We start from the raw sequence: 23115 nt of genomic DNA, 5'->3' as shown, positions 1-23115 counted from the left end.
GTTTGACAGAACTACAGAATTGGTTGAGAATTCACACAAGTGATGCCTTAATACCATGAATACTGACGCTAAACAATTTCTCATAAGTGTTAATGGTAAGGACAAGTCTGTGGCTTCAACTAACCTGACTGGAGATGAATTTATATTTGATGACACAAATGGCTGATACAATTTATGATTTTCGAAATATTCGTTGAAAGTTAAGCATATTTCCAGTATCACATTTAAATGTAACTATCTTAATTAACTGTGACACTTTTTTGCAAAACATTTCTGAGGAGAAGTTTTTTATTTCTGTTTCTCTTTTTGCCAGGGCAACTCCCCCTTTCCTTTATTTAGGGTAATTTCAGTTTACTATCAAATTTTAATTTTGCTCTTAATTTCCGTTTTTAGAAAGTTTTGAAATTCTGTTTATTTCTAATTTGCTTTAAATATATTATTTGTATTTCGTCTAAACAAAAAGTGCTAACCTCATTGTGACCACTGGTGTTTCACTTTCAATTTTGAGTTGTGATTTTGCTTTTCTGGAAACAGCAACAGGTTGGCTCTCAGCATTCCTTTTTTTTTAGAGTTATTTGGTTAGGAAGTACAATAGTGGTTATTTCTTGCAACTAAAATACATATAAAAGCAGTCTTCCATCTTCCACTGCAAACTTGATGTTTGCATGTCAAATACTTTGTCATGAAGACCTTCCAAGAGCAACCTTAAGGTTACAAAAAAAAAGCCAATGGCATAATTCAAGCCAACTTCCTTGCAAAATTGAACAGTTGGGAGGGTAAAGTGTCACCATATTGCTCGTTAGTAGGGAAAAACTCTAGAAAAGGGGGTTTTGTATTTAAAGATTCCTTTAGTAAGATAAACCCAAAAAGAGCCTAACTAGCTTCCTAGCCATACCCATTTTACAGATGACATCCTGAAGTGACTTTTACCCATGCCAGACCTGACGTCAAGACGTGTGAGCTGACTAGATCAGCCATTTATACCTGAATTATTCACTAAGTTTTTTTTTTATCCCTTAGCTTCGTAGGTTAGTATACAATAAGGCTAGCGGTTGCTAATTCTTATTCTTTTTTTTGGGGGGGGGGGCAACATGGCTCATTATTCTGATGCTGTTATAATAGGTTTTCATAGCTGATCATCAGAAATTGTTTCTGTTGATTGAGTCCATCATCACCACCCTACAGATATCCAGTAGGCTGCCAATGGTAAAAAAAGAGATACAAATAGTACCAAAACTTTTTATCATTTTTGCCATCCAGCACTGTTCTGGCACCATAAATATCAGATAGGAACAAAGATTTGTGTGTTATTACCACCTTAAAACCATCATGCAGGTTAATATCACTAGTGAATGAATGAATAAAGAAGAAGAAGAAGAAAGACTCACCAGTGGTGAAATGTTGAAATTCAATTTCCTTTGATTTAGGTAGGAATTCTAAATCCTCAATGGTCTTTATTATGATGGTCCCACAGCAATTTTGATGTTGATTTTTTTTTTAATAGGACACCATTATTGCGAGGCTTTTTAGCAAATTATGGAATTCACAAAAAAAATATATAAATGTTTTTACTTTTATAACTTTAATAAATCAAATAATATTAACATTTTGATTACTAAATATCAGTATATGTTTATTAAACTGACAATGCACATTCATTTGTATTTTTTTTCAGTAAAGTGCAAATTATGTTCTAGCCTTGGGATGGCATAGGGGGTTTTGAGCCCTACTCATGTTAATTTCTGCTCGTTTTGAGTTTGACTCGGTTATTTATTGTAATTTCTGTTCGTTTTGTGTTTCATTTATTTATTGATGCTGATTTGTGGTAGTTTCACGCTTGGTAGATTGTTTTATTTTTGCTCATTTTTGGTTTAATGGGGTTCTTTACTTTTCTTTGAAAATCTTACGAAAAAGTTTTTTTAATTAATTTCTGTTCGTTTTATATTGACATAGTCTTTTCAGGGAAAAAGAAAATAATTCTTTAAATCTTTTTGTTTTTTTAAGACTTTATAGTTTGGCCTGCTATTTGTAAGTAGTGTCTTATATAAAGGTCCGAAACTAGATGGTATAAAGCGACCAACCCTCTATATTATGGACCTATAAAGCGATCAAACACGTTAAATTTGGATTCAGGGACGAGATTGTGTAATGCAACCAGACGGGTTTCTGAGCCATCACCCATTTTTTGGGGCCAATCAGAGAGAGCGAGGCTACTCCATATACAATAACTGGATTAGTAATTGGATTCAAATAAAAGAGGTGATTTTCATTGTAGTTCATATTAGTAAGAGAATTGTATTCAGAGAGAGAGAATAGTTTATTTGAGACGATATTAGTAAAGAAAATGAGTGGTATATTTCCACTATTGGAGCTTGATGGTGGAGAAGGTAGCAGCAATAGTACAAGGGTGAGAGTACCAAACGTGGCGGTGAAAATTACACGAGGACGTAGACTAAGCCTTGAATGGGACGATATGTATGCAAGATACGTGATATCTTTGAGCAAATTTAAATTGGAGGAGCAATTATGCTTTGCTGCGAAACTGAACATTGTGCATATAAATAGCCTTCTGGCTGCATTAGATGCACTAGTGAAATATATTGATGAAAACAAATTGAATCAGTGAATATTATTCTTGTAGTTATAGTCAAACTGTTTCTAAATCGAAGATATTTTTCTTTCTAAAGTAGGCTAGCGTAAGTTTTTTAGAGTAGAAAAAAAAATCCTGGTTAGTCTAAAGTTGACTATGTGAGATTGTTAGGACTCTAAAAAATGGATAGATTTGAGAAAGAGCGAATCATGGGGAATCTTGTGTTTATGGAAAAACGTTGGATTCTAGATGATGATTTTCTGGAGTTATCTATTCAAAGGAAGATATTTTCTCGGGGAATGCTTGTTGATATAATGAAAACTGATTCTCCGTCATTAGACTATTGCATGAAGCTTTTACGTCGTGGTCCAAAGGCATTTACACAATTTATTGACATATTAATCACAACAGGACACAATGATATTGTGGATATGCTTTTAAACACTAGCTTAGAAATTAAGACTTTTTTCATGACAAAGATGCTGTTCAAGGATGATTTACTCCTCTCTCTCTCTCTCTATCCCACTCAATTTGTTGATAGTAGCTCACTTTCATTTTGGTGGTGAGAGTGTCAACACATGAAAAATGTTCCATACATGTCCGCTATGCATCTATACACTGGGCAGCTGCTCATCATGTGAGAATTGAACAATGATTGATGGGTATGATGAAAAGTGCAGATTACACAACCCGTGTAAATTGCATAGAGGATATGCTGTACAAATTAAAGGTTGTAATTCCTTTCTTAAAGGGGTGTGTGACTCTCATCCTAGAGGGCACCTATGCTCGAATTGCCGCTATGATAAATGTAATCAGTGGGAGAATACATATCCTGGTATGATTGGAAAGAATCCTAAGCGTTATTTTAGTTTATTACTAAGAGATTGGTATCGTCGTGGCTTTAGATTGTTCTGGGAGGAGGAGCCAGGTCAGCAATTCAACTGTTGGAACAACAAAAGCATTTGGTTTTTACGTCATCGTTGTGAAGACAATGGCTACTATGATTATAAGCCCACTGATTTTTATTTGGCTGTGACGGAATATGATTTGCCACCTGAGGACACTGTTTGTGACATTGCTTCAAATAAGCAAATTGAAGCTTGCGAATTCTATAAAATGAATGAGAATAGTATCATTGACTATACAAAGAGATATGATAAGAGTGAAGTTACACTTTATTGTAGAAAGTCATTCAATCAAGGAAAATTATTGTAGGTGTTGAGAAACTGCTTGTATGCATAGCAACGACATCTGATCATGAATAAGAGTAGAGCGTGAAAGCCACATTTATTAGTCGTTAAATCCTGTACTCTCCTTTGGTTTTGAATAATAGTTTTCCCATCGCTCTCAATAAAGTTGTTGGTGTGTGGAGTGTAGAATTTATATGATAGACCAAGAGGATAAAAAAATTCAATATTCTTCGTTGTTTGAAAGATGCATAGCCAATGGCCTGTCTTCAAAGTGGATGGACTGCTATTAACAATGATTAGGGTATTGTTAACACTTGAAATTTTTTCAATGAAGTCCGATGGTATACAATAGGACTTGTACTTGGACATGTATGGATCCATATTAAATACGCTGATTATTTTGTTTGTGTTCATGGTGCTAGGTATAGTAGAACACTGCCGTCGGGTGTGATTTCCCAATAGGATACCGTCAGTATCAACATCTGATCAATATTCATAACCCAATGACTGTCCTCTTAACTCCTTATATGCCTTTGGTGTCAGCATCATAAATTGTATGCAGCTTGCATAGTTGGATAAGTTATTGCTAGTGCTCACCTATGTTCCATTAATAAATACATTAATTTGTTTGAACAGGTTGTGTAGAATACAGTTTTCATAGGACAGGCCATCGGCAGCAGACGGAGTTGTATTGTCTGACTTTTTCTTCACTGCAACATTTAAATCAATAAATGTTGATGACAAATCAATGAAATAGTCTTCATTGGAAAATATCTGAAAGTGTATATTTTTCCGAGAGGGGTTGTTGAGGATGAAATTGTTCATAGTAGCCATACTTGACACTTACATCAACATTTTCAGCATTGAACAGATTCAGTGAGGAACTGATTGATGGATGTGATTCCTTGTGGGGGAGATAATTCATCTTAAGAGAAGAAATCCTTCTCTGATCTAACAATCTTTTTCTTTTTCTTCTTGTTGGTATTCTTCGTTTTATTCCTCTAAGTCCTTCTTGATGTCCTTCGCTTCCCGCCTGGGTAGAGACTGATGAGTGAATGATACCCACGCATCGTTTTTTGATCCCTTCCCATTTTGCTGAGATTTTAATTGCTCACCAACGGCTCTTGCTGAAGATCTAATATTTTCTTTAACACTCTCCTTGAAATTTTGACGCGACCCCCAGTCCTGTAGTGTTGAGGCAGCAAAATTTGATGCAGCAGGTAGAAGATATTTTCTGGCAAGGGGTAGTGCAGAACGAAATAGCCTAGCAACCCAGCTACCAAGACCATAGCCAGACATTGTAGTACGCCCCTTGTAGTAGTCCAATCCATGACCTATTTTACGTGGACTCAGAGCACCAACATAGCAATTGATATCAGGACAGACAAATGGAATTCTTCTATTGTTTAGTTTAGGTGGTGTCGACCATGGGTCGAAAATGACATGTAATCACAGCTAAACCTTTTGTTATTGCTAGAGGATCACCCAATTCACTTCTTAGGGTTAACTGACAGAGTTCCAAATACGAAGTGTTTACAGGAACATACTGAAGATGCTTTATATTATAGTGATAAACATGTTCATGGGTTGTTTTTCGTTCAAGAACACGTAGGAGGAGGACATTTGAATTACCAGCTCTCGATGTTTCCACAAAGGATGCATAGAGAAAAATGCAAGAGTCTGAGGTGAAACCAGGTGGATAATCAGCAAAAATTACCTGATCCATCCCGTTAACAGTGCCAGCGTTTTCCCCATTGATCATATTCTGTTTAAAGCCAAGAACATCTCTCAGATTATCAATGGGATGAATAGTTTCAGTGTCAACAGCTAAGCTAATGTAAATTCTATAGTGTTCCATTGAATAATTAAAATGGAATGTACCATTCCTACGATATGAAATTTTTCTATTGATTGTACGACACAAATCCGTCATAGTACCATATTCATTATATTTCGTTGTGACATTGTGTACTCGACAAAGAGTGACCAATCGAATGGTATAACTTTTATATCATACGCACGATCCTTTCTCAGGATATCATAGGTATTTTGAGAATACAGTCGACAAGAGCCACTTCATACTTTCCATCCTCGAATTTAATGGCTGGGGAGAGTTTCGTCCAAAAATCACTTGTTTTATTCAATTCATTGTAGAGATGATTGGAGACGTTGGACATATATGTTACATAAAAATCATTGGGCATTGTCAATATCTTCAACACTGATCCAAGAATCAAAAATCAGAGTTGTATCCTAGCCACCGAACAAGTAACTGTTTCTTACCTCTGCGAGTACGACTCTTTAATATCTTTTCAATTTGATAGACTTCACTATTATTTTTAACTTTTTGTAGTTCATAATCATAAAAGCCGCCGAGAATCTCTTCATCTTTTGTATCACGCAAACCATAAGTTATGGGTTTATTGTCTAGGATTTTTTGTCACTTTAAAAAGTTCATCGGACCACAAGTAATTGCCCTTTCCAAAAACATTAGTTGTTCTATTAATTCGAACAGTATCACCAACATTGAATTTACTCTTCTTCTCAATCGTTTCATTGGAATATTGTTTACGAAAAGTATCAATTGTATCATGATCAGAATGATGAACTTCCGCTGGGGTTGAGTTGGACAATGGTCGATGAGGTTGTTGATTATAAATCAACATGATTTTATCTAAATCATGAATAAAAGCAGGTGTATTTTTCAATGTACAATATCTTGAAATTAAAAGTCGAATAGTTCATATCAATCGTTCAGCCAATGCAGCCTTTAAAGGACTATGAGTATGATAGAGCAGTGTATTATATTTCATTAGTACTTTTTCAGCATGGGGATTAACAAATTCACTACCGCGATCCGTTTGAATTTTTTTATACGAATCCTGTTCGAGAATACTTTCAATAGCCTGAACAACTTCAACACCTCTCTTTGACCGCAATGGAAATACATATGCATAGCGACTATAAACACTGATTGCAAGTAGAATGTACTTGTACGGTGTATTCTGACGCCTTTGAATCTCATCTAGAGTTAAGAGATCTCCTTGCATTATATGCAATGGGAAAAAAGCTTTAGTTTTTCGATAGTGATTAGAACGAAGCCTATGATTTCCATGCAGAGCTTAACTTGATTCATTTTGTAGATAGTCTTGTACACTTTTAGTATGAACACCAGTGACTTTGGAAAGAGTGGCGGGGGAACTTAATCTTCCTACTCCACCAATATTTTCATAAACATGTTTCCGAACTTCAACCATTTTGAACGTAAACACGTAGTGTAACGTCCGCTACCCTTTTTTATACTGGTGGTTGGTGGCGATGTGGGTGATTGTGACTTGATACGTTTTCGCTTTAGTCTAGCTATCAGTGGTGTGCTCCTCATTGTCAAATAAATTTTTCCACTAGGTGTGCTAGTATTTTCCAAGATTGATTTAAAACCTCCTTCTTCTTCTGCTTCTTCTTGTTCAGTTTTAATGGTATTGACGACGATGAGGGTTCATGTTCATTTATTTTTTTTTAGAATTTGCCTATTGCTAATAAGGCTTTTGGGGAAGTTTAATGTATTTAGAAAGTTGTATAGATGACTGTGAAATGATAATAGTCCTTCACGATTTGTAACCATATTGTATATTAAATCAAGTAGATTATAGCTCTTGCCCTGATTTATAATCCCTTTCCCATTGCTATCAACTTAAATATGATCTTGACCACTTTCCATGAGATATGCTATGAGTCGTTTACATTGTTCAAGATATGGGTGCGGCATTAGATTTCCAATGCTCGACACTATTGAATCAAAATCTTACGTATTTAATTGTGTTCCAGCAGTGATAGCAGAAGAATCCTGAGGGGATGGTTCTTTTTTGTGATTAATGCCACTGGCTCTCGCACCATAGGGTTTATTTTTGTCCACTCGGCGTAGTCCATCTTAAAGTAAAAACAGTTTTTTATCATCCTCAATATTTTCGTTTTCAATGAATTTACTCAGATTGTCCTCAAAGTGTTCCACGGGTGAGAGAGCGCGTTCTATTGGGGTCAATTAGGGTTTGGTCATGTAGAGAAAACTGTTTACAAGTCCTGCAATTATTGGCAGTAAAAGTGTGAAAAAGCCACCGCCCGCCTGAAGAAGACGTTTCCTTTTAAAATTGTTTCCTTTCTTTTTACAGGCCAATGTACGTACAATGGAACGATGTTCCTTTGCCTGTTTCTCAACTACTTCTGGCAGTTGAACGTTGCCCTCGGTTAAATTTAAACAAAGTTCAGATATTAGATTAATGAATTTTTTGTCAATACCATGTTTGAGTATGGCTTTCCTAAGTGGCATTTTGAAGTGCTTAGAACGGAAAATAAACGTCTATTTTCATGTAGTTTCTTCAGTGTCATGATGACAACTAATAGCCTTTTTTAATATTCACGGGGAGATATACTGTAATTTCATTGTCAAAAATATCTATGACTACACGCAGATCCTCGGGTGTATTTTGATTAAGATCCAATAGAATATAGCCGTAGGGTTTATTAGTTGCCTGATTGTATGCTGAGAGCAGAAATTTTGGGGCACCGGGGTATATTTGTTTATTGAGAGCTATTAGCGAGTTAGAATCACGAACAACTCTGTAGGTGATATACTAGGTGCAGTTCAATGCAAGTGTTCGCATACATTTGCTCTGATGAAAGGGATAGTGTAGAACTAGAGAAATGGAAATCTGTTCATGACGAGAGCAAACAGTGAACAGTTGTAGCATTTCCTTGGACCATCGTTCAGTAGATTCAGCTAAATCGTCAATAATCAGCCAAAAGTTTGGTTCAAAAATGTTGAAAACATCAAGCCCCTGTATGAATTGTATCTGCATGCCCGATATAGCAATAGCGTTCATTTTGTCGTATGACTCCTGCCAAATACTGTAGCAATAGTAGATTTTTTCGGCTTTTCCACAAACATTTTATTGCAATTTTTTATTATTTTAGTTAAGAGTGTCGTTTTGCATGACATTGATGTCCCACACCGAAACGATCTGAATGGTGTTTTAAATTGATACATCTCCCCTTCAACAGTTGACCTACAACTAACTGTAGACTATAGATGTATTATGACTAAATAATTTCCCTATTAGTACTACTCCATTCAAGAATAATGAGAACAAAATCAATAAAGAATCATATTTTCTTTTATTATTAACATAAAAGCAGCACTTTATAAATAATACATTAAACAAGAAAAAAGCAAATTAAACAAGAAAAATACACTTTTTTTATTTATTTATAACAAAAATACAACATTTATTTTAAATAAGTACTAGAAAAAAACACTTTAATAAATACGCTTTTTTTATTTATTTATAAAAAATACAACATTTATTGAACAATACACTTAAAATAATATCGCATTTTTAATTTGAAATGGGGTCCACCGGGGGCAGCCGCTGTGAAGGCCTAAGGCCGAGGGTTGCTGCTGCGGTGGCCGGCAAACGCCACGGGGCCTGCTGTGGTGGGCCGGGGCGGGGCCGGAGGGGGCATTAAGTAACTAAATAGTGGAAATTATGAAGAAGAAGTAACTGCTCTGCCTTGCACACACATTGAAAATTGTTTGATTAAAAAACAGAATTTAAAACACCCACCACCACCACCGCCATCCAGATTTTACCATGAAAGACTTGGAGTTAAGTTTTCCAAGCCAAGTTGCTTTATATACTGAACACAATAGGCATAGTGTGAAACCGGAAAGTTCCCGTGTTGTGGCACTGTCACATAAACTACAAGTATATAAATTTTGTCCGATATTGTCGACTCGGCGTTTTTCTCAACTCTAACTGTGTAGTTTTTAAATTGTAAAGAGTGAATCGTCATGACTTTTGCTCTTGGGACTAAACTACGTTCCACACAGTTTCTATACACACTCATGTTGAAATCATTTTTTACAAAGTGTGTAGGTACCCCCCTGCAAACTTGTTTAATATCTTTGTAGTGTGTTTCCACACAGTATTCCTTCGATACAGGAAGGAAACCACTAGATATTAGATCTCTATCCGTTTCCGATTTTAACATTAACACATGATTTGGGGCCTGGCGTCAATAGCTCTGGATAGAGGGATTCATTCCAGTTGGTGTAGTTCATTCGTGAGCTAATGTACTCGCCATTTTCCAAATCATTCAATAAATTTTCAGTTTTAACTTATAACAGGAGTGAATCAGTGTCCCTTTAATACACTTGAACTTGTCCCTCAATCGGCCATTGTACCTTGCATACATTGTAATAAAATAGCAACATGAGTTTTTTATATATAATATTTAAATATAAAACATTTAAAATATTTAAAATTTAAAATATTTTTATGTGAAACAGTGATTCTTTTCTTACGATGTAGGAGCACCATATCAGAGTCTATGATTGTGAACGATCTGAAGTTTCAAACCGAAATGATTTGAGCACAATCTTTTGGATTGGTTACAATGTCACATTGACTTCTGTTTCATATAGTTTCGCACATTATACCGAAGGCTGAGTTTAAAATGAGTTTATAGATTTCCTTCTTAACCTTCGTTTTCGCTTGTGATCGTTTACTGACAAAGGTGTCAATAAACGTTTTCATGTAAAGCTTTTGATCAAATTAAAGGGCTCTAATGAATCTTTGTGACCTTGAAACCATTGGGCACCATCCATTTCAATAGCACGTGATGTACAACGATATTCTGTTTCGGGTTGAGGTCGGCAATAAGTTTTTCCTTTGAAGGCACCCTGTGCATTCTCCCATCCTCTACTAAAGATGAATTGTAGGGTCTCAGAGAGTCCCTACCCACCGGTCTATTTATGCACGGAAAAACAAAGTCTTTTACCGAGTCATGGATTTCCAAGGGTATTTCACCGTCAATTTCAAAAAACCATCCCTGTGCCCCATTCTCCTCAACGCTAGCAATGTTGGGGAAATTCGAAGCACATGGATTGTTAAGCCATTTACAATTGCCACACGGCAAACAGTTGTGAGACATTGCCGATGGGTAAAGGGAATTCATATCCATAAACAAAACGGCGTCTGACTTCATCGGTGTGCTGTCCTATCGGATCAGTTTTCATGCTACGATCCCCGTGAAAAGCATACCCACACCTCATTGATCTCTTCACAAACAGATGCTGATCCACATTGGCGATCAGACCTATTTCTCCTGTGCTGATTTTAAGTATCAAGTCCATTACCAAATGAGGAGTGGAAAAATAATAACCTAAATCCAGCCCAAATCCCCCATAGATTTTTATCCGTTTTTTTGCACACAATGTCCAGAAGAGTGAGTACATCACTGGCCAAGTACAGTTTACAGTAATCCCACCCATTCTTACACCGACCCTTTGCCCGAACCCTCTTAGCAAATTCATAGTCGCTAGTGGTGCACTGACTCTCAGTAAGTTAATTGTAAAAAGCTTCAAAGGGCGGTAATGACACCTCATTTAGCCTCGAGGCAGAGTTGTAGTAATCATATGCATATATGCCCTTACACGTTAATAAATCATACATTTCATCATCGGGGAAGCGCTGTTTAAGGAGGGGGAAGCTATCAAAATTGTCGCTTTTTTGTACCTGAATCAATTGACTTAAAGACCTGGGGAAGAAGCTGAAAGAGTCTAAAAAACGGATTTTATTCAGGCATGTGTTACCCTTGTCAACTGTTTTCCACATGAATTCTAGCAGCAGTAGCTTCTCCGATGATTTGGGTATGATATTATATGAAAAAGAACCATCTACCCATTCGTTATCTACACCCCCCCCCTTGTCAACATGGGCAAACACAAGTAAAACAAACTTTAAATCGTATTTGCAATTGTGTATAAAAACCGGTACGAAATATTGCTTTCTAAATTTTACATTGCGCGATTGATCTACATCCCATCTCAACTTACTCCTTCCCGGTGTAATTTCCTGCCATAATTGATCATGGTAAATCACCTTCCTATTTCCCCCATTTCCAACACCATCATCAAATTCTCCCTTGCAAACCCAACATATCTTACGATTTTTAATGGCCAATCTGTCATCTGGTGATAGGAGCGTAGGATAGTTTGTGAAACGAAGGCGCAAAATTGCACCGTTCGCTGTTTTGATTAGACTGACCAATGCCAAGCGCATGCAGTCTTCACTGCCCAAAGACTCAACTACATCCAATACTTATATGGTATTACTGGAAACTCGTTGCGCGTGAGCGTAAGAGACCCCTATGGCTTCATTAATTTTAACACGATTTGAATTTGACGAATCGTACACGTCTGTGAGTTTCGCTTCGCAGTCCTTATTGCTCTGTAAGAGATCTTATTGCTCTACAGTAGCGTGTTCTGGAAATTCCTAAAACGTAAGATCGCTCTATCTCCGCTTTTCGTTTCCACAGCCTGGTATCCATGACGTTTAAAGTGTCTCATGTGATGCTTTAACTTTAAATCAGTCCAAAATCTGGACCGGCATGTCGGGCAAAAATAGCCTATATTCCGTTTTTTACCCTCTCTCAAAACCCTACTAATATCTGTAACTGGATTAAAATGTCCAATTGAATCAGGCTCTGTGGGTGGCGTATATAGAAGCTAAACCCAATGCTCCGCTGACTCAATTGACGGAGCCCTCACTGGAAATAATACCCCCTTTTTATCAGAACGCTGGCCCTCCTCAAATCCTGTTACATACTGCAACACCGTGACACCAACCTTTAAATGTGCATTAGCCTGCTCAAAAATATCTATTCCTTTAAATGTCACGGGAAATTGACCATTTAAACGATTGAAATCTACTACAGGAAACTTTGACCCCTCCTTACCATTAATTGCTAATTTGTCCAACTTTTTCTTGGAGGCATCCTTCAATAGGAGTCTATAGGCGGCAATCAAAAATGCACACTTGAAACACTCTAGCCTCGCATCGAAACAGATTTGTTATACCCCCTGACAACCCTCTAAATCTGAATGATATTTTAAAACTATAGAACCCGGCCCCTCCCCACCACCTCTTAAAATAAAGTCGTTTTTAAATCTACAAATATTAAATTTTAAACTCTCAATAAATAAAACCACCGACCCGCTACCTCCCGTGTTATAATTATCCAGTTAAAATGGAATGCTACTAACCCAATCTAAAAAAATTCTCATAACTAGATAAATGCGGGCAAATTGCTAGCATCTCTGTATGCAAGTATTTCGAATAGAGCTCGCTCGCATTTTCATTAAAAAATTTTTAGTGCTATTGATGCTTTTAAACTGTCCCTTCCCCCCACCCCTATCTGTTCTTCAAGAAGGCCTCGAATCTTGTTAACATATAAATGAGTAATATCCAGAGGATGTGTTATTATATCCCCTGACATTAAGGAGTTGTAGGGGTCACCGAGTTGGACGCAGTAGACTTTTTTTGGTGCAAGGCAGAGTTAGAAAAAAAATCGGGAAGTGTAAATGCTTGTGTGGGTATTGTTTCATTACTACTAGTAGTATCATTAACCTCAATGGTGGGGGTGGCATAGGATTGTCAATAGCACCACCCCCAGTTTGTTCAATTGCATTAGTGAACCCTGGTGTGAAATCACCTAATTACCGAGTATGGCGTCCAGGGTATTTGGGGAGAGCTGATCAAGCCAGTCTGTATTGTCTTGTAACGAAATTTCTTTATGAGGACCCGGTTTGGATGCACTTGTACTACTATCATCTAAATACTCATTCATAAATCTATTTGTTCATTCCTGGTATCCTACACCATATCTATGTCACAAGTTAAGTCATCTAGGCTGGCCATGTCCCCAAAACACTCATTTAAAAACCCCCTTTCCCACTCCATATTATTGACAGTAACTAGAGTATCATCAGCAGCATCTTTAAACTCCATTGGTGGTGCAATGGCTGGCGCAGGTTCATTACAAATAGGTACTTCTTGTGCTGATGGCGGCGCTAATTCAGTGATCTTGGTCTATAAGAATAATTATGCAATATTCATTATTTTATAAAGTTATAAGACTATACCAATTTTTCACCCCACTCAAAACTTAATTTCCCTCCTAGCATTATATTGGCTAAATATTTGCCATCCTTCACCCATATAAAGTAGCCAAATAGAGCTTAAACAAGTTTACATTTTAACATTTTCATGTTGTTAATTTTACTGAAAATAATTGAGCAGAAAAAAGCTCGATACATATTCACTAGTTGCTATGGCACACACAACGTGACGTTTGGGCAATAGCAATAAAGTATAATAAAAAAATATCTCTCATAGAGCTGCCAATACCTCACTAGGATGCGATAACCTATTTTTCATGAATCATTTCAATATAGTTCCACTCTCGTGTTTACCAGGTACTAAATAAGTACCAAAAGTCATGTAACACAGTTAAGGCACTATCTGATTAAGGTTTTTTTCCTCTCTTTTTCCCTATCCCCCACCCTTTTCTTCAACACCCCTACTCTTTTTTTTCATATCCCCCCTCCTCTTCTCTAATAATACCCCATGAGTTGCAACAAACGCACCTTCATGTCTCATAGTTTTTTTTTAACAATTTCTGACAATTTTTAATTCGGTTTAATCCTATAGTGTATTTAGAATGTAATGCTGACTAATAGGTGCGAGGATAATTGCTATCTGTTAGTTAAATGAGAATATGCTTAAAAAATATTTTTTTAGTGCTATTGATGATTTTAAACTGTCCCTTCCCCCCCCCCCACACCCCCATATGTTCTTCAAGAAGGGCTTGAATCTTGTTAACATATAAATGAGTAATATCCAGGGGATGTGTTATTATATCCCCTGACATTAAGGAGTTGAAGGAGTCACCGAGTTTGGCGCAGTAGACTTTTTTTTGATGCAAGGCAGAGTTAGAAAGAAAAAAATCGGTAAGTGTAAATTCTTCTGTGGGTATTGTTTCATTACTACTAGTAGTATCATTAACCTCAATGGTGGGGGGGGGGTGCCAGAGGATCGTCAATGGCACCACCCCCAGTTTGTTCAAGTGCATTAGTGGGCCCTGGTGTGAAATCACCTAATTACCGAGTATGGTGTCCAGGTTATTTGGGGATAGATGATCAAGCCAGCCTCTATTGTCTTGTAACGGAATTTCTTTATGAGGACCCGGTTTAGATGCACTTGTACTTCTATCATCTAAATACTCATTCATAAATCTGTTTGTCCATTCCGGGTCCTCTACCATATCTCTGTCACAAGTTAAGTCATCTAGGCTGGCCATGTCCCCAAAACACTCATTTAAATACCCCCTTTCCCACTCCATATTATTAACAGTAACTAGAGTTTCATCAGCAGCATTCTTAAACTCCATTCGGGGTGCAATGGCTGGCGCAGGTTCACTACAAATAGGTGCTTCTTGGGCTGATGGTGGCGGTAATTCAGTGATCTTAGTCTATAAGAATAGAATTTATTTTCCATGTGAAGTATCCATTATTTTATAAAGTTATAAGACTATACCAATTTTTCACCCCATCAAAACTTAATTTTCTTCCTAGCATTATATTGGCTAAATACTTGCCACCCTTCACCCATATAAAGTAGCCAAATAGAGCTTAAACAATTTTATATTTTAACATTTTTATGATATTAATTTTACTGAAAATAATTGAGCAGAAAAAAGCCCGATACATATTCACTAGTTGCTATGGCACACACAACGTGACGTTTGGGTAATAGCAATAAAGTACAATAAAAAATATCTCTCATAGAGCTGCCAATACCTCACTAGGATGCAATAACCTATTTCTCCTGAAGCATTTCAATATAGTTCCACTCTCGTGTTTACCAGGTACTAAATAAGTACCGAAAGTCATGTAACGCAGTTAAGGCACTATCTGACTAAGGTTTTTTCCTCTCTTTTTCCCTATACCCCACCCTTTTTTCAACACCCCTACTCTTTTTTTCATATCCCCCCTCCTCTTCTCTAATAATACCCCATGAGTTGCAACATACGCACCTTCATGTCTCATAGTTTTTTTTTTAACAATCGCTGACAATTTTTAACTCGGTTTAATCCTATAGTGTATTTAGAATGTAATGCTGACTAATAGGTGCGAGGATAATTGCTATCTGTTAGTTAAATGAAAATATGCTTTTGCGAAATTATGAGTGCATTTTAAGCTTGAAAACTACCAGATAAATTGAACTTACCCTAGAAATCGCAGTTATGTCCTTAGAAACTGCTTGTCCATCTGAACGTCGTGAATAGTGGATTACAGTGGGCCCAATTGAGTTCATGGATCTGATTAGCTCCGTGTCAGCGTTCTCGGGGGCGAGATCCAACTTTGCCCGCTTTTAAGAAATGGTTTGAACTTCAAGGTCCTGGAATAAAAAATTAATTTCAGTTTTCTCACTGTGTAACCTTAAAGGCTTAAATCACAATCTTCTTAAAATACATAGAAAAAAAGAATGCCACTTCTATTTGAAGCTTAAAGTATTTATATTTTAAATATGAAGCATAATGAAATAATGCAGTTTTCTATTATTAATCTCTTTTTTTTATTTATTCAGAATATTAATGTGAGGGGCGTTGTTCACCCACTCTACAATAGCATAACCGAACATTGGGGTAAAAGAAAAAAATGCATGTCATTTTCAAGTTATGAACCAAGAACCCTTTTTAGACAAAATACCTGAACGCTTGGCTTATATCACTTGAATTTACCAATGATAATTACTATGTTCGCTGAAAGGGAGACGGCAGAGAATTTAGTCTTAAAAATGTGTTATTTCTGTAAAGTACTTGAAAAGCATTTTAAATCAGATAGCCTACATCTGAACGGGTATCACAAAACATATTTTAAATACGATACATAAAGAAATGATTATTTACTCTGTCTATTATTTATTCAGAATATTAATGGGATGCGCTGCTCCCTCAACTCCACAATACTAAATCCCAAAACATGATAATTACAGATCTTTTTCAATTATGTATGTCATGGTTTTAAACAGCCTTGATTTGGTCAAAAGTTCTCTTTACCCTGGCATATAGACATCACCATCGACTGATTATAATAGCCTAATTTACCTGTCTCATATCCGGCCAACCCCAATTTAGTCCTCTTATTGGGTTTAGCTATTATTATTATTTAGTTGTTTTTTTTTGTTTTTTTTTTACTAATGCAAAGACTATGCAAAAGATGATGCAACAGTGCTGGTAAATCTCTTCATCTAACCCTTTCCATATAACCTCCTCCCCCACAATTTTAAAGACAGTTTAAAGTCCAAACGGCTCACTTTTTACGAAAATTAGAGTTTTGCCGCTGCTTAAAGCAACCCAGATTTGGATATCGTCAGATGTTAATTATATTCACCAAATCAAACCAAATCCGCCTAGGTAATTCTTTTATTGACTTTATTATTATTATTTAACGTTTCTCGCATGCCTAGTTTTTATTTTATAATCACCATTATAACAAAGCGGAATGAATAAGGAATTCTGTAATTGAGTAGGATCATTCAACTAAGCTAAACTCATTTGTAGCTTTTTGGGTTTCTTAGTTAAGTACCCTTTTTTTATCAATATATCTAAACAGCCGTTATAAAAGCACGTGAATTTTATCATAGATATGTAACCCATCGTCAATCCGAAAGACATATGGCAGATAGCTATAGGAAAAAGATCACGCTTTTTATGATAATTCAAGAATAATGTATATTTACTTACCATGAAGATTCTTTTGCTGTTCTCCATTAGAAAAAACGAATAAATTTAACTGTAAAAGCCTTATTACAAGTTCTATTATTCAACTAATACAGAAAGACCAATTTGCTCTATATTTATAGTATATATTTATAGTTATAGTTAATTTTTAACATCATACACCCTTTTAAAAATTTGGACACAAATAGAGTAGTGTTTAATTTAGTTTCATACCGCCTCTAGTTGACCTGAAATAGAAAAGTTGATACCATTCGCAAAAAAAATCTGTTTACTTTCTTTAATAGCTTGGATATAGACTATTTTGATTTGGTTAAATTTTAAGAGCAGAAGTAGCCCCGAAAGTTTGAACACAATACCCTCAGTCGTTCTTGGGATCCTGCTGAGGTGCCTTATTGGGAATTAGTATTAACACAGTGCATTTTGATTTAATATTAAGGCAATATTTAGTTTTTAATCATAATAGGCAAATGGGAGGGTGGGCGTGGGAGAGGACTAGTTGCGCTCCAATCACTTTCGACTATTATCCCTCGTTTATCCCTTTCTATTTTCAATCGAATGAGCCCATTTCGAAGTTCCTAAGACAACTCCTTCGATACGAAGTGCCCTAATCTAAACAAAAAAAAGAAAAATAATAATACATTGTACCCACATCGATGTTTACTATAAAAATGTCAAGCCTTCCAATAACTTTCGACTATTAAAAAGGGCTTAGGCGTTTCAATTTCCAATCGAATGAGCCCTTTTTGAGTTTCTACGACAACCCTTTCTATAAACACCATATATGCCCCAAGGGCATAAATTACAACCCTTGCGCTGAGGACTGTGAGGGGGTTGTCATCCTCAAAGACCTAATTTCCAGAACTTTCAACTACGTTAAACAAAATGGCTATCTTAAACTTTTGATTGGATGTGTTTGGGGACGTGTTGGGCGTGGGTGGGGCGTTAGTTGCTCTCCAATCACTTTCAACTATTAAAAAAATGCACTAGCCCTTTTAATTTCCATTCGAATGAGCCCTTTTGAAGTTTCTACGACAACGCTTTCAATAAAAACCTTATATGCCTCCAGGGCCTAACTTACAACTCTTGCCCAGAGGGCTGGGCGGGGTGGGGGTGTCATCCTTAAAGACCTAATTTGCAGAACTCTCGACTACGTTGAAAAAAATTTCTATCTCAAAATTTTCATTAGATGTGTTTGAGGAAATGATGGGCGTGAGAGGAGGTTTAGTTGCCCTCCAATCATTTCTGACTCAATTTCCAATCGAATAAGCCCTTTTTGAAGTTTCTATGACAACGCTTTCTACAGAAACCTTATATGCCTTGACCTGAGAGGTGTTAGGGGGGTTGTTATCCTCAAAGACATAATATCCGGACCTGTCAATTACGTTGAACAAAATGGCCATCTCAAAATTTTGATTGAATGTGTTTTTGTTGAAATGTTGGGCGTGAGAGGGGGGTACTTGCCATCCAATCACTTTCGACAATTAAAAAGGGCACTAGCCGTTTCAATTTTCAATCGAATGATTCCTTTTTGAAATTTCTACTACAACGCTTTCTATAAAAAAAAAATCTTATATGACCCCAGGGCATAACTTACAAACCTTACGCTGAGGGCTGTGGGGGGAGTGTCATCCTCAAAAACATAATTTCCAGACTTTTTAACTACGTCGAACAAAATGGCTATATCAAAATTTTGATTGGATGTGTTTGGGGAAATGGTGGGTGTGAGAGGGGTGTTAGTTATCCTCCAATCACTTTCGACTATTAAAAAGGGCACAAGCCCTTCTAATTTCCAATCGCATGAGCCCTTTTTGAAGTGTCCCTTGCCCCGATTATTTACAGCCCTTGTCCCGAGGGCTCTGAGGGGGGTTATCATCCTCAAAGACCTAATTTCTAAAACTTTTCAATACGCTGAACAAAATGGCTATCTAAAAATTTTGATTACATGTATTTGGGGGAAAAGGTGGGCGTGAGAGGGTGGCTAGTTGCCCTTAAATCACTTTAGACTATTAAAAAGTGCACAAGCCCTTTGAATTTCCAATCGAATGAACCCTTTTTGAAGTTTCTACAACAAAGCTTTCAATAAAAACCTTACATGCCACCAGGGCATAACTTACAACCCTTGAGGGATGTGGGTGGAGTGTCATCCTCAAAAATATTAATTCCGGACCTTTCAACTACCTTGAATAAAATGGCTATCTCAAAATTTTGATTGGATGTGTTTGGATAAATGGTGGGCGCAGAAGGGGTGTTAGTTGCCTTCCAATCACTTTCGACTATTGAAAAGGGCACTAGCCATTTCAATTTTCCATCAAATGAGCCCTTTTTGAAGTTTCTACGACAATGCTTTCTATAAAAAAAAACTTATATGCCTCCAGTTCATAACTTACATCCCTTGCCCTGAGGGCTGTGGGGGGGGTGTCAGCCTCAAATATCCTTCTTTCTGAACCTTCTACTGCGCTGAACAAGATGGCTAACTCAAACTGTAGACTGGGTATGTTTGGGGAAATGGTGGGCGTGAGAGGGGGGTTAGTTGCCCTCGAATCATTTTAGACTATTAAAAAGGGCACTAGCCCTTTGTATTTCCAATTGAATGGGCCTTTTTTGAAGTTTTTTGAAGGTACGACAACATCTTCTATAAAAAAAAATCTTGTATGCCCCCAGGGCATAACTTAGAACCCTTGCCCTGAGGGCTGTGGTGGAATGTCCTCCTCAAAAACATAATTTCTATCTGGAAATCAACTACGCTGAACAAAATGGCTATCTCAAAATTTTGATTGAATGTGTTTGGGGAAATGGTGGGTGTGGAAGGGGTGTTAGTTGCCTTCCAATCACTTCCGACTATTAAAAAGGGCACAAGCCACTCCAATTTCCAATCGAATGAGCCCTTCTCGAATATTCTACGACAACTCCTTCGATACAAAGTGCCCTGGTCTAAGACCAAGAACCAAAAACAAATAAATAATACATTGTGCCAACATCAATCTTTACTTAGGCAGCGCTATTGCGCTGCCTATGATATAAAATATATAGATTTGTAGATGCAACAAACTTCAAGAGCTGTTTTTGATGTAGAAAGTATGACTGCATTTTTAAATAAAGTTTGAATTCAGCGTAAAAAGTTGTTTTAGAAGCACAAAAAAAAATCTTTCTTCATTAATTGAATTATAGACAACTATCTGTATTACAGAGAATGCAATATAGTCCATTCAGGTCTTAAACAGATATTATGCAGGTCGTACTATTATGACTCATATCTCCTGTGTAGTAATTGAGATGCTATTGGTAAAATTCAATGAGGAGTAGCATGAACTTTGCTCACCTATAGTGATTAAATATATCAAAAATCTTCAAATAGCAAAAGATCTTTTCTTCCATTAGAACAAACAGGTAACTTAAAGTCCAATTAATCAAAACAATTTGATAACAAGCATTTATTCATAACAAAGGTTTATTTCGAAAGGTCAGTGGGAGGGATTGGACAAAACGGACAAAATATGTGAAATAATTAGTTGGATCCTAGAAATCAGGAAATTCTTTGAGGAGAGGCATATGCAGAATCACAGCAAATTCAGTTGAATATCATCACGTGAATAACAGAACTAATATACAAATAGCACTGCTAAGATTTGGTGTAAGGCGATGCTGCAAATTGTGGATGCTTTGGCTAATAGGGTTTAAAGCCCCTGTCAGTTTTCTTTTAAAAAGAGGCTTAATCAAAGGTAAACTCAGAGGTTTTGAGAGTAGGAACCTTCGTAGGGAAAGACTAAACATAACAGCCATAAATAGCAGGAGATTTGGGGACAGTATCCGTCCATAGTTCAACTTATTTCTTATTTGTTTTTAGCCTTAATTTTGAGGTAAAATTTCTTTATTTAAAAAAAAATGTTTTGTACATAATTATACATAAGCTTAATTTGGTCAAACTGTATTGATTCTTTTCGAATTCAGGTGGCATTATTTATTGGCAATATAAATTAGTATTTAATGTACTTTTCTACTTTAAGGCTGAGCAGTGGCTGCATGCCCAAGCCCAAGAGCAAGGATGGGCAAAAGCAACTAAACTTCAAGACAGATCTACAGCTCAAGGTCTCATTGGAATAGCTGTCAACAAAGAGAGAAATGTTGCCACCATGATTGAGTTAAATTGTGAAACTGACTTTGTTGCAAGAAATGCTAGATTTCAGGTACTATATATGGATATGTAGGTCTATCCAAAAATAATGTACCCATTTTTATTTAAGAAATCTATTGAACCAAGTGCCCTCAATATTTAATTATCCACATCCCTCCGGATTCATCGCGTTTGTTCCAATGCGATTTTAATGCCTTGTTTGTGTCATATATATGCGTCGTAATATTTATAAATACTTTTATATAAAAGTCAAAAGCTCACATCATGACCGCTGTACTGCTAGGGTGGTAGTGACTTTATTGCTAGGGTGGAGCTGCTTCTTTAAGAAATTCGAAAATTCGTAGCAACATTAAGTCATAGTTTTAATGAAGGTCTTTCCAAAAAAATTTGCCTTAAGTCCAAAAAACCTGGTAGAATGAATAGAGGCAATAATAGCTTGAACAGGTAGAAATAAAGCTGTTTTAATTTTTTTTTTCTTTTTTTTTACTCTAACCTCTTCATAACAGGGTGCGTTTTTCTTTATCCAGCTTCAAACATGTCAGGAACGGCTGTTTTGAACAGTCTCCCTTTTTCGTTATAAGGAGAAGTCAAAAGAAAAACGTCTTTCACAGAGTCAGCGTCCAATTTTTGTTTTTTTTCGAAAGTTATCAAATTTTTTTAAGCTATAGCTTTCAGTCCCTTGAGCTCGTCTACTTTTAATTGTTGTGTAATAAAATATTGCCTTATAATTTGTTTCTGGCTGAAGCCAGACACTCTATGTGGTAAACTAAAATTGCTTTTCTTAGAGAAAGTAGATCCATGAAAGTTGTCCATAAGAATTGATGAGCTTTGGAATAATTTATTCAGCATTAAGAATGCAATAAAAAATTTAAAATTTCTGGCAATGGCCGAACTAGTTGAAACTAGTCTTTGGTTTTCACATAGGAGTTATGTCGGGTAGTGTGGTTTTTCGAAGTCACGTCGGAGAAATAGAACGAATGAGAAGTCAGTGAATAGTTTATTCGCCGCTGTTAATGAAGATCTTTGTAAAATTGGAAAATGCATAAGAAGTTATGTCTTGCTCTCTCTTTGGCTGCAAAATTTCACATGCGGAGAAAATTTTATAAGGGAGTTAAATCTGGGTAATGTTCCGCAGGGGGGGGGGAGATTTTCCACGGGGAGAATCTTCCATGGGGAGGAATTTCCTGTAGGGGGGGGGGGAATTTTCCAGGACAAATTTTACACGCGAGATTTTCCTGGAATTTATATATGGAATTCTTTTTATTTTCTTATTTTCTCTTTTGCTACGAATACTTAATTCAACTTGTGAAGAGTATCTTTTAGGGGGAATGGTCCAGGGGATATTTTCAACGGGAAGGAAATTTTCCGGAAGATTTCTCAGGAAGAATCGTACGTAGGGGAATTTTCTGCCGGAAGAGATTTCATAAGGAGATTTGCAGTTGGAAATGTTCCACGGAGGGGGGAAGGGGGTGGTCGGTATGATTTGAAAAAGCTAAGAAATTCCCATACAAAACAAGTCTATTTTTCAAATGAAAGTAAGGAGAATTTTCCAAGGAGAATTT

At 36.5% G+C, this 23115-nt stretch overlaps 1 protein-coding gene across 1 annotated transcript in view; it reads left to right on the top strand.

Moving 5' to 3' along the window:
* mEFTs (elongation factor Ts, mitochondrial) overlaps positions 1 to 23115 on the top strand; it is a 62640-nt gene that overhangs the window by 20245 nt on the left and 19280 nt on the right. The window contains exon 2 of the mRNA XM_089104734.1: positions 21426 to 21605. Coding sequence (XP_088960860.1) covers positions 21426 to 21605 — 180 coding nt within the window. The remainder of the gene's footprint in view (positions 1 to 21425; positions 21606 to 23115) is intronic.

Source organism: Artemia sp. Qi Xiang Cuo, chromosome 19, assembly GCF_049724085.1.
Source record: "Artemia sp. Qi Xiang Cuo chromosome 19, ASM4972408v1, whole genome shotgun sequence".
Classification (NCBI taxonomy): Eukaryota; Metazoa; Arthropoda; class Branchiopoda; order Anostraca; family Artemiidae; genus Artemia; species Artemia sp. Qi Xiang Cuo.
Note: the sequence above shows the minus strand (reverse complement) of the source record. Positions and strands in the feature narration are given on the sequence as shown.